The following is a 13,008-nucleotide window of genomic DNA, read 5'->3' on the forward strand; positions in this document are numbered from 1 at the left end:
ACCCAGGCCAGCATCATGCATCAGAGCATGCTGGCTCTCACAGCTGGCCCTGAGTCAGCCACTGCAGCCCCACCTGCCACGGGCTCTGGGAAGATCAGTCGTCAGCATGGAGAAGGCCGGACTCTGCTCAGAAGCCGCTGAGCAGGTGCTCCATGGACTCACCAGCTGGAGCGGGGTCACACCTCGGAGGCTCCATCAGCACCAGAAGGGCGTCCAAGCAAGGGTGTGGCGCTTCCGAGCCTCTGCAGTCAAGAGCCCAGAGATGGGTTGTCGGGGTAACTGTGGGGCAGCCCAGATGTGGGCGCCAACAGTGAGATGCAAATGTGGTTTTCCCCAAAAATGTGCAGTTAGGGAACAAGCATGCCTTCATCTCCTGCAAGGGCACAGAAAGCTCAAGAACGCTTTTTACCCTGAATGTGGAAATAATCAGGAAAGAAGCCATTTTCTGAAATCCAGTCACGCACTGTGATATTATTTAAAATGTGTACTGAAAGATGTTCTAAGAATTTCCCTTTTGCAGGTAGAATACTACACACACGTGCACACACAGCACACACACGCGTGTGCACACGAATGTCTGTTTCACTAGCGCTGTTTAGCGTGCTCCATTTTCCGTTGAATGCAGTGAAAGAAACACTTCTTATATTTGGGAGCTTCTCCTGTCAGATCCCATTTATAGAAATGAGAAGATGCTCTCTGTATTTCAAATGAACGCATTTAGTATGGAAAAAAAAAATCTTAAATGTCTCCTTAGCACAACCTGCATAGAATCCTTACTGCTTTCCAAGGTAACAAAGGAGATGGTTTACGCTGTGTATTTTCAAGCATGTTTAGATGGATCTAAACAGCTGGGGTCAGAGGCCCTTTCAAGGGTACCTTTGTTATGTACGTTTTTTCTCATAGTGACCTAAGTCACAGAGGAGGTTTTGAGCCAGGATTCAGCAAGCAGCTCTGGAACCATTCGCACGTGGCGAGAACAAGGTTGAACACCAGGAATCCTGCGGTTCTCTCGGGATTGTGGATCCATCTGCACGGCTTGTCCTCTCGCCTGTGTGTGGATGACAAGCTAAGGGCAGCGACATCTGAAAGGCACAACTAGAACAAAAACATTTCTGTGTTATTCTAGAAAACTTTTCACTATTTTTAAAAAAAATTTCTGAGCTACTAAGTGTATACGGCAAAATATGTTTCTGTTTCTGGCACCTGGGATGCCGTAGGAATTTTACCACTTGGAGAGATAACCAAAGGGGCTGAAAGTCAACTTCAAAATGCCCCGGGATGTCCGAGGGGGATTTTCAGGAGGAAGCGCCAGGTGGGTTTTGTGGAGCAAGCAGTGCTGGGGGCGTCACCGTGTGTCACGTGGCAGAGCCACCAGAGGGTGCATCCCCCCATCTCGATCGGCGCCCCTGGTCCTAGTTCTTGAGTTTTGATCTGTGACTGTGAGGAACCCAGCCTTCTGGGACGCTATATGATAAAATGCTAAGCCATTATAATATTTTTAAAAAAGCCTCTTAAGCCAAATGAGGCTGAGGTTTTGTTTGTTATTTTTTAACTTTTTAAAATGTCTGTGTCAGAGGATGGGATCTTTTGGGCTCCGTAGTCCTGTGACTCAGCAGCTGTGACCTTGAGATTTTAGGGCATGAATTCCAGAGTCAAAATGCCTGGACTCAGAGGGGAGCGCTGCCCCCACCCCGCCCAAGCCTGAGTGCTTTAACTGGCACCAGTGCGTGGTGACCTGGCACCAGTGTGACCAGTGTGTGTGACCTGGCACCAGTGTGACCAGTGTGTGTGACCTGCCTGAGTGCTTGACCTGGCACCAGTGCGTGGTGACCTGGCACCAGTGTGACCAGTGCGTGGTGACCTAACACCAGTGCGCATCTGATGCTGCATTCATAGGAGGAGGGTTGGGAAGAGGCCTGGTTTATAGGACTAATGTAAAAATTAACTGTGTTAGGACAATGCAAAACACTTATTAGCATCTCTGGCGTAATTGTGCCTAGAAAAGGTTAGCTACTGTGAGTCCATGTTTTAAAAAAAAAATTATTAGCTGTCTTCAGTGGCAACATTTACATGTCACACCCCATTTTGAAATAAAGAGAATCATTGAGAGAATACGTATTTGAAACATAGACTCACAAAGCACGTTGATCCACCTGTGAGGGCCGTCCAGTAGCCACCACCAGGGTGATGAGCCATGGCTCGAAGTGATCCCTTCATTCGCGTACCACGCGCTGTTTAGACAGCATATCCAGAGGGTGAGAATCCTTCTTTTAGGTTTTCTCAGTCTAGAAGGCAGCCTCAATTTGAGAATGTTAAAATGCAAAATGGTGGTATTAATCAGAAGGGATGGCTGTTGTATTGGAAGAAAATTGGTAATTGGTAGAAAGTGCTGAGTAGTAGAAATGCAGGTTACGAAACCAGCAATCTCAAGGAAGCACAGAAGGAGAGCAGACTTGCAGGAGGTTTATGTTTCTGCAAAAACAAAGGTGAATCAAGTTAAGAGCCTCAGTCAGGGCTCTTGGCATCCACCTGAGGCCACACAGCTTGGGCTCCACAGCTCAGGGCTCCGTCCCCTGCACATGACCCTGTGTTAAAAACGCACAGGCACGTGGACACATTCAAAGGAAGCCAGCGGTGGTCTCTTGCAGAATGAGTCCACGCATCCATCAACCTGAGCCTCAAACTTGCGACCATATCTCAGAATACTGTTGACATATTGCCACTCTGTGGAACCTGTGCACTCAGGGTGGTGACAGCCAAGGTCAGGGGTCCGTGTTTGTTCACCTTGTGTTCACTGGCAGGTGACCTGGGGGATCCACAGAGGAGGGGAGGGGACAGGGCCCCTGCTGGTGCAGGTGCAGGTCCCCACATCTGCAGCAGAGCTGCCCATCCCACTGCCCAGGTGCAGCGGGAGTTGGCGGGCGTCGACGTGAAGACCATGTGCTTCATACATAGTGAATTTAGAATTGGCTCAAAACTAATTTTCTCCCTTTGCTTTCTCTCTCTCTCTCTCTTCCTTCCTTTCTTCCTTCCTTTCTCTCTCTCTCTCTCTCTCTCTCTCTCTCTCTCTCTCTCTCTCTCTCTCCCCCTCCCTCCCTCCCTCCTTTTTTTGGTCTAAGTCAGGGAGGGGAAGATAGGTAGGAGCTGGAATATGTTATACATTTTCTCTTAAAGCAAAAATATTTAGCAGAAAGAATGACTTTAAATCTATAATGAATAAACTTCACTTAATAAGAATTCATGGAGTCCAGTTTTTTTCTCTGATATTCCATTTTTAAAGACTGAAGTAAATCAGAGAAAAACTGCACCAAGTGTTTAATTTGAAAAGCAAGTGCGTGCTTTAATGCCCAGCTCTGGAGTCAGAATCATCCACCTAACATCTGGATACATTTTTATGTACCTGCTTGTGCACTGATATTTAATGTTCCTATTATGATCCAAAAGAGGCAAGAAGAATAATTAATCATATTTGTCCACATTTCTACAGCTTTTGATAAAATGAAATGAATTTTGCTGCATTGTGGTAAGATTGTCAATAAAACTGGAAAGTGGTCCAGTTAGACAGAAATGTAAGCTAAGCCAGACCTTCGATCTACAAAACACTCACAGGGTTCTTCCACGCTTTTAACATTTCACAAAATGGCAAGAAGGAAGACCAGAGAACGCTGATTTATTTTAAGGGAGTTTGGAAGGAAATGACCATTATGATAATAAAATGGATTTCACTCAGCCTACTCCTATTATATTTGCCGATATTGCATAACCTGGACAGCTTTGCATAAGTTAAAACTGAAAGCGAGCCTTGTATTTTTTCTGTTACTTTTTAAATACGTAAAGTTGCCAGAGAGCTAATAATTTTTATGAAACTCTCAGTTTTTTGGCGTAAATTCAGGAGCTGAGTTTGCTATTATGCTGTAGGAGTTACTAGTGCTTTCAGCACTTTTCTAAAAAAAAAATGTGGAATGATCTTAATTTCACTGCCTGGCCATAAAATCTCAGGTTTCAAAGGCAATTTTGTAAATAGCCTCCCCTATTACTTTTGATGAAATTCACAATCGTAAATGTGAATCTCAGAATATTTGCATAAGGCAAAGTTACCCATCAAAAGACACAGACATTCCGCTGGAAATGTGATGCTGGCCTCTCGGTGGGTCGGACGATTGTTCCCATCTCTGCCCTGCGGTGGGTGTCAGCCTCTCGGTGGGTTGGACGGTCGTTCCCATCTCTGCCCTGCGGTGGGTGTCAGCCTCTCGGTGGGTCGGACAATCATTCCCATCTCTGCCCTGCGGTGGGTGTCAGCCTCTCGGTGTGGGTTAGATGGTTGGTCCCATCTCTGCCCTGCGGTGGGTGTCAGCCTCTCGGTGTGGGTTGGACGGTCGTTCCCATCTCTGCCCTGCGGTGGGTGTCAGCCTCTCTGTGGGTCGGATGGTCGTTCCCATCTCTGCCCTGCGGTGGGTGTCAGCCTCTCTGTGGGTCGGATGGTCGTTCCCATCTCTGCCCTGCGGTGGGTGCCAGCCTCTCGGTGTGGGTTGGATGGTCATTCCTATCTCTCCCCTGCGGTGGGTGTCAGCCTCTCGGTGTGGGTTGGATGGTCGTTCCCATCTCTGCCCTGTGGTGGGTGCCAGCCTCTCGGTGTGGGTTGGATGGTCATTCCTATCTCTCCCCTGCGGTGGGTGTCAGCCTCTCTGTGGGTCGGACGGTTGTTCCCATCTCTGCCCTGCGGTGGGTGTCAGCCTCTCGGTGTGGGTTGGATGGTCGTTCCCATCTCTCCCCCGCGGTGGGTGTCAGCCTCTCGGTGTGGGTTACATGGTCATTCCCATCTCTGCCCTGCGGTGGGTGTCAGCCTCTCGGTGTGGATTGGACAGTCGTTCCCATCTCTCCCCCGCGGTGGGTGTCAGCCTCTCCGTGGGTCGGACGGTCATTCCCATCTCTGCCCTGCGGTGGGTGTCAGCCTCTCGGTGTGGGTTGGACGGTTGTTCCCATCTCTGCCCTGCGGTGGGTGTCAGCCTCTCGGTGTGGGTTACATGGTCGGTCCCATCTCTGCCCTGCAGTGGGTGCCAGCCTCTCGGTGTGTGTTACATGGTCATTCCCATCTCTGCCCTGCGGTGGGTGTCAGCCTCTCGGTGTGGATTGGACAGTCGTTCCCATCTCTCCCCCGCGGTGGGTGTCAGCCTCTCGGTGTGGGTTACATGGTCATTCCCATCTCTGCCCTGCGGTGGGTGTCAGCCTCTCGGTGTGGGTTGGACAGTCGTTCCCATCTCTCCCCCGCGGTGGGTGTCAGCCTCTCGGTGTGGGTTACATGGTCATTCCCATCTCTGCCCTGCAGTGGGTGTCAGCCTCTCGGTGTGGGTTACATGGTCAGTCCCATCTCTGCCCTGCAGTGGGTGCCAGCCTCTCGGTGTGTGTTACATGGTCATTCCCATCTCTGCCCTGCGGTGGGTGTCAGCCTCTCGGTGTGGATTGGACAGTCATTCCCATCTCTCCCCCGCGGTGGGTGTCAGCCTCTCGGTGTGGGTTACATGGTCATTCCCATCTCTGCCCTGCGGTGGGTGTCAGCCTCTCGGTGTGGGTTGGACAGTCGTTCCCATCTCTCCCCCGCGGTGGGTGTCAGCCTCTCGGTGTGGGTTACATGGTCATTCCCATCTCTGCCCTGCAGTGGGTGTCAGCCTCTCGGTGTGGGTTGGACGGTCGTTCCCATCTCTGCCCTGCAGTGGGTACTCACAGAATACCTTTTCTCCTTTCTTCTTTCCTGTAGCCAAAGCTACCTGCAAGCTGCAAGCGACGTGCCTGTGGGCCACAGCCTGGACCCCGCTGCGAACTACAACTCCCCGAAATTCCGCTCCCGGAACCAGAGCTACATGAGGGCCGTCAGCACCCTGAGCCAGGCCAGCTGCGTGAGCCAGGTCGGGTCCCTTCGCCCTTCCCCTGGGGTCCAGTCTCCCAAGCCAGGCTGGCACAGAGGCCCGGTGCGCAGGCGGCAATGGCACTGCCCTCCCGTCAGCAGCGCTTGTGCAAGGCCACGCCGAAGGGGGTTCCGCCTGGAATTAGCTCTGACCGATCAAAGACTCACGGACTTACTATTCTTTTCGACGTGTCGTGTCATTTTGCGATGATTTTTTCTGGGGAAGCAATGACCGGAAGGCTGGACATCCTGGCCTCTCAGGCTGTCTTCCTTCTTCCCAGGCTCTTTTTCCAGTAAAAGGGGGCTAGGGAAAGGCTCTGGCAGCACGGCTTTCAGCTGTGTCCTCTGAATTGTGCCTCAGAAAGTCCTGTGAGAGGAGGGCCTGGTGTCACTCACAGAGTCCTGCCGGTCGGGCCCACTCCCAGGCAGGGCTGGTTTCAGGACAGGCACAGTGGCCAGGAGAAGGGTCCCTGGGCACCACGCGAGGGGTCGTATTAAAATCAGGTCCCTGAGACACGGGGGCTGTGAAAGGGAGGTCCCCCTGCTCCCCCACCTGTGGTGGACAGGCCTGAGAACGCACGGTGACAAAATGGGCAGGTGTCCTTCAGTCTAATCATCCTATATTATATGGTAAAGAAGAATCGAAATTTTATCATTTTAATTACACACATTGCTTACTCATTTAAATGCCTCGGAAAACAGTGCTTGAGTTGACCTTGAGTTTGTATACCTAACGTTTTCTCTTAGTGTGGAGTAGGGACTAAGAGCCTGAGCTGACCGAACATTTTCTCTGACTTACTGTGGAGTAGGGATTAGCCTGGGCTTTCCGTGCCCTCCCATGACGCCGTTCACCGCGTGACAAAATAAGTATGCAGTCCATTTTGGATGTTATTAGGTAAAGAGTCCAGCATATACTGAGTACTCAAAAACGATAGCACTTATTATTACCATGATAACAGTAAGTAATAGTATATGATTCTGGGCACGAAAGCCCCCCTGACTGCAGACCGTGCTATGAGCTTTGGAAGCATCCCTGGGGCTCAGTAAGCACAAGTCTTTTCTTTTGCCACAGACTTTAAATTCCTCATGAGGTAGAGTCTATTCATTGTGCAGGTTTTTTTCTCATCAGAAAGTTGTACTCGGAACTTTTTCCACTGAACTATTAAGGTTTTTCCTAGTCCACAAGTCAAGAAGTCTACCGCCTCTTTTATCTACCCAGTTACCTCTTTGCTTCCAGAAATGGGATTAAGTTCTCATCTGCGGCAGGAATTGCATTGACTCTTTTTCCCAATGACAAGGAAAGACCATCCCCAGCCCTGCACTCAAGTCCTGGGCAAATGGGAATGGTGGGCCCTCCAGCCCCTGCAAACAGTAACATCAACGGACCCTCAGCAGCTAGATAATTGTAATTATTTTAATAATTGAGGAAATACTCTGTTTCAGCATAAAGTCCGAGATGATTCTGGGAGACACTAATGAACTGAACAGAGTAACTGAAAGTCAGTGATACGTTTTAACAACTTTCTCGCTACACAGACATGAGGATAAAGCAAACTTTCTTCTTTTAAAGCTGGCACCTTCCGTTTCAGTTGATATAACCTGGTTTACCAAAATACAGCTTTAAAAATCAGATGTAACCCAACAAAAGGTTTAAACGGAAGTGCAAAGGTATCCCATCTGAGGTATGAACGTTCATCTCTAATGCTTTCCACAAACAAGTTTCAATTAAATGGATCTCACACCTCTTTAGAGACTTTTATGAAACTTTCAGAGGCTCTCTGCGACTCGTCGCCATTTTTGGGGGTAAACGTAAGCTAAATATACTAGTTCTCTCGTCATCTTGCTTTTGATGAACCCAAGATGGTATCTACAAAAATAAGCCAGTAAAAATAACATTTTCTCACATCTTTTTCTATCTGAAAGGATTGACATTGGAAACAATGGTTAAGCAGACAAGTTGGGTGCTTGGGGGTTTATTTAACGACTTTGAAATTTAGAATTCTAAGTCATTCCTATGCAGAGTTCTGTGGCATTACTTTAAATTGAACTCAGTTCTGAATTCTCAAAAAAAAAAAAAATAGTGTTATTTAAAATAATCCTGGAACGCTAGTAGTAGCTGAGACTGTATCACACCCAGAAATAAACTTCCACTAATTGATTGTCCAGCCCTAGGCCATGAGACCCAACAATTCTGGAAGGAGAGGGGACAGTTCCCGTGGTTGAGGATGGGACAGCTGGAATTTCTAACACTTCAGGGCTCTAGGGAGATGTGAATTTGGTGACAAACCAAAGTTTCTTAAAAGTTTGCCCTTCATCTTTAACACTCAATTTTTTCTCAAGCACAAAAAGGGAATTAACAATCTAACTGAAGTCTTGTGAGAGGCACTTATGTCCATGCCGTTTCCTCGTTGGAACCTCAGTAGCTGGACTCTGCTTGGGTTTCCTGCAGCTCGTGTTCCGAGAGTCTCGGGCAGAGGTCCCCATGTCCTGAGTGTCTCGGCAGGAGGTCTGGGTGTCCTGAGTCTCGGCGGGAGGTCTGGGTGAACGGATCATTTTAATTCCCTGCTGGACCAACTTGAGATGCTCCTCAACCACTTTTTATTTGTTTTGGGGAGGAGGAGTCAACTTCATGTCTAGAACCTCATTGAAAGGCTTTTAGCTGGAAGCACAGCCAAGGGTCCTTGCTGAGATGCCGGCTTCTGTTTGTGAAATGCACGCACCAGGTTAACGGTGTCTCGAGATTCTTTAGGAGCGAGGGCAGCTGGGCCCAGGGCCGGGCTTGCAGAAGGGTGTCCACTGAGGCGTACCAGGGCCTCACATAGATTCAGACCTTCTCACACTGTCTACTATAGATCTTTGACAGGAATGACACAATCTAAGACTTTTCCATACAATTCTACGTAAGTGAAAACTTAGATCGGAAGAAATTTATGGTCCAGAAAAACGTCCCGATTCCAAGCCAGTGTGTGTGTTTCTGAGCACTTTGCTGGGTTCCTGAGGCCGTCCTGCCGGCTGTGTCCCGGTTGTGCCTGCCTGGGTTTGTCTGTCTCTGTCCAGCATCAGGAATCCTCAGACCTTTCTGAAAAAGGCCACCCTGCCGGTGTTGTGCCAGCTCTTTCTGCAGCCCGGCGTGGGCCTGTCTTCCCTGCAGGGTGGCTTCAGGCTTCGCTGCCCTTAGCTCACCCTCTGCCTGTCCAGGGTCAGTGCTGACTTAGGCTCACGAGGAAAGAGGCCGTGTCCTTCCAGCACGTAGGTCACCTCAGGGTGAAACCAGAGAAGTCCACGGGTCTGACCTTGGAGACGGCACCAATTGTCGTGTTGTGTCAACAACACAACTACTAGAGGGAGAACCTGATTCTTTCACTTTGCCTTTTACTCTGCTGACAACTAGAGGAAAAGAACAAATCTGGTGTTTAAAACAGTATATTTTTAAAATGTATCTGCCAACATAATCCAGGGAGTTCAGAAAGTTGTTGGTGCTTTGAGCTCTCACACATCCCCAGGAGAAACAAGAAGAGAAATAATCTGAATGGGAGGGGGTGAGGGGAGAAAGAGAAAGAGAGGAGGGAGGGAGGGAGGGAGGGAGGGAGGGAGGGAGGAAGGAAGGAAGGAAGGAAGGAAGGAAGGAAGGAAGGAAGGAAGGAAGGAAGGAAGGAGTATACTAATATCCTGAGCTAAGGAAGAATAAGAAAGCCTGGAATTTAGGTAAAGTAGCACGTTTCATGTGGACAAAAACACCAGTACAGCCATTTCTTTCTCATCTGGACTCAGATTGTTGCCGTAATGGTGAGAAGGAGATGAGTTTAGAAACCAAATTTGTGATGAGTTGCCATGGCAATGGGTAGAAGCAGACTCCGTATTCTGAAAAAGAACTGAGTAGTTAGTGTACGCACTGAATGGGCTTTTCCTTACACGGCCTCAGTGCCCGGAGCCATCACACCATTAGTAGCTTGGAAAGGTGGGGCAGTCATGCAGGAAAGGGAAGGAAGAAATGGATTCTAAACAGTTACTTTGTACCAGGTACTTTGCTAATCTTTTAAAAGTCCTCTCTCTCTCTTAAACTTTGTAAAAACTGTCAATCTTACCTCGAAGGTTCGCCTTGTGGTCCCCCAGAATTTCATCAACGTTTGGGACTGGCTGTTTGCCTAAGTGTTTTGTAAGGGAACACCAGTGATCTCTTCCCCAAGCTCAGCCGTTGTCCGTGCTGACTTCGGGTTCACTGGGCTGAAATAGGAGGCAGTGAAAGGGAGCGCGGGAATGAGTGCTGTCTCCTGGCTCTTCTGTAATGTGACGGTGACCCTGGAGGCCGGGGCGTCACTTGTGCTGTTGATGATTGCAGGTGAGCGAGGCGGACATCAATGGGCAGTTCGAGTCCGTGTGCGAGTCCGTCTTCAGTGAAGTCGAATCTCAGGCCATGGACGCCCTCGACCTCCCGGGATGTTTCCGAACAAGGAGTCACAGCTACCTTCGAGCCATTCAAGCCGGCTACTCCCAAGATGACGAATGTATTCCCATGATGACACCCTCTGACATCACCTCCACCATCAGGTCAACAGCAGGTAAGGGAACGCCATTTTCAGCCTTTCAGCGGGGCCTCTAGAGGCTTGCCTGTCTTCCTCCTAGAAGGAGAGAGGAGCACGTGGCACCACAGGCACAATGTACCCTCCTGACGTTTAGTAACATTTCCTAATTGCGTTCGTTACACCGTCGCATTCGCAAGGGTGTTTTGTCTCTTGTAGCTAACCTTTCTTTTTCTTACAACTAATTATCAAGTTTCCTTAAAATAATCAAGTGTAACTAGTATAAAATTTCAGAGAGGAGGGAAAAAATGGAAGTGCTAACATTTGGAAGGTGATCGGCCGGGCGCGGTGGCTCAAGCCTGTAATCCCAGCACTTTGGGAGGCCAAGACGGGCGGATCACGAGGTCAGGAGATCGAGACCATCCTGGCTAACACGGTGAAACCCCATCTCTACTAAAAAATAAAAAATAAAAAAACTAGCCGGGCGCGGTAGCGGGCGCCTGTAGTCCCAGCTACTCGGGAGGCTGAGGCAGGAGAATGGCGGGAACCCGGGAGGCGGAGGTTGCAGTGAGCTGAGATCCGGCCACTGCACTCCAGCCTGGGTGACAGAGCAAGACTCCGTCTCAAAAAAAAAAAAAAAAAAGTGTTAAATATCAAAGTGTAATGGATTGCAGTGAGACCTCGGCTGATGAGTGGTGACGCCCAGGCTCCCCGGTAGCGACGTGCAGACAGTCTCTTGCTCAGTAAACAGATCTGTAAACACGACTCACCACCGCTAAGCAGGTACATCATTAATGCAGCTGCACTAATCATCTTAGAGCTCTGAAGACTCAAGTCTCTCTATTTCCTTTAGTTCTCATGGAAAACCATACCCACCCCTTCGAAAATTTACTGCCCAACCTCAGTATTACTGCCTAATATTTTACTGCCTAATATGTTATTATTTCTATAACACGATGAATATACATGGCCTGGAGAAACCCATAAAACGCAGCAAGCAATAAAAGCTCGAGGCACTGCACATAGAGGCTAAGAGAGAAGCTATAAAATAACACAGTGCTGGGGCGTGAGGCGTTCTGAATACCAGAGGGCTTGGAATGCTACAGCTGTGTCTTAGGAATTTACAGGACAGCTCGGAGGGGAAATAGAACAGAGCTATGTTCGTGATAAATCGTGTTAGGAACAGCAGACACATAACAGGAGAGAAGCAAAGAGAAGTTCAGCAGGAGTGAGTGTGTCATCACACCCGTGAAAAGGTCTTGGTTTGTTTCAGTGCTAAAGTGAACAAGAATTCCAGGAGATTGCACTTTGCAGAACCGCACATTGCAGTCGGCACTATCGTCGCACTTTGTGAAGAAAGTATTTCATAGTGGAGTCTGTGGATGGAAGGGAAGGAACTGTGTTCACACTGTCTTCCATCATGTCCTCACTGTAAGACCTTAGGCTTGTTAACTTTTCTGACTCTTGGTTTCTGTGGTATTCAAAACGAAGCTGTAGCCATGGGTAATTTATTTGCATAAGTTTAAAGATTATTTTTCAAAGAAAGCTGTGGATCCTCGGTGTGCTTTTTGTGTGGTAGAGGTTTCTTCAATGCTGGCGCCACTGAGCCGGGGCTTTGGGAGAAAGGCAACAGATCCTGGCCCTCTGGCTCCCAGCAGGGCTTTCTGTGCGAGGGAGAGCAGTGCCCAGGACCTGCCGAGGGATATCCACAGGCTGACAACACGTGCCCCAGGTGCCGCCACCGGGTAGCTGTGGGCACCCGGCATAGTCTCCTGCTTTCCTCTGGTTTGGCCTGTTCTGCTCACTCCTGCCCCTCAGTGAAATCCTGGGCCAGTTCTCATGCTCTGCCCTGATGTAAACATTGAACAAATTAGAATTCGGGAAGTCATGAGATCTACAATGATTGCATTGAAAAACAGCACTCCAAGACATCATTACTCATACATTCAGCAGTATTTGTTTACTGTCTCTTAGGAGCAAGTAAACAGTTAAGCACTTTCATAGTCTTCAGAAATGCTTTGAAACAATCATTACCTCATAGAAAAGGACTTTATTGTTTTTAGGGCTGTCATTATAGAGAGAATAAAAATAAAACAGATTTCACAGTGATAAGAACCAGTTCTGAGCTCAGACTAAAATTTTAATTTATATATATACAATTTTTACCATGTGTATTTTGTATTCCAAAAATGCACCTACCAAAGAAATTACAAAAAAAAAAAAAAAGATTCCATTCAGAGTTTCTATTGTATCTTGGCCTAGTTTTGAGTCAGAATTTCCTCTAGGTGATGCAGGGGACTGTCCGAGTTATGTGACATCTGAGAATCAAATGAGGAAAGAAATGAAAAGCACTGAGGGAAATACTTAGCACTGTAAGATTACAAGTTACCCTTGTGAAGAAATATAAGTACAGACTAATCATTAACCTTTCCTGTTTCCCATTTTACTCTAAGTATTGTATATTAAATATTTAAATCTTTATTTACTAAATAAAATTTAGATGACATGCGATATAGTCTATTTAGCAAGATTATGAAAAAGTACCAAAGAAATGAAAAATCCCCATCTGGGAAAACAAAATTATGG

At 48.0% G+C, this 13,008-nt stretch overlaps 1 protein-coding gene across 10 annotated transcripts in view; it reads left to right on the forward strand.

The window, feature by feature from the left end:
* DLGAP2 (DLG associated protein 2) overlaps positions 1–13,008 on the forward strand; it is a 919,850-nt gene that overhangs the window by 843,480 nt on the left and 63,362 nt on the right. For all 10 annotated transcript variants that reach the window (XM_045398975.3, XM_045398980.3, XM_045398976.3 and 7 more), the window contains 2 exons: positions 5,756–5,903; positions 10,242–10,461. In XM_045398975.3, coding sequence (XP_045254910.1) covers positions 5,756–5,903; positions 10,242–10,461 — 368 coding nt within the window. The remainder of the gene's footprint in view (positions 1–5,755; positions 5,904–10,241; positions 10,462–13,008) is intronic.

The sequence above is a fragment of the Macaca fascicularis genome, chromosome 8, assembly GCF_037993035.2.
Source record: "Macaca fascicularis isolate 582-1 chromosome 8, T2T-MFA8v1.1".
Classification (NCBI taxonomy): Eukaryota; Metazoa; Chordata; class Mammalia; order Primates; family Cercopithecidae; genus Macaca; species Macaca fascicularis.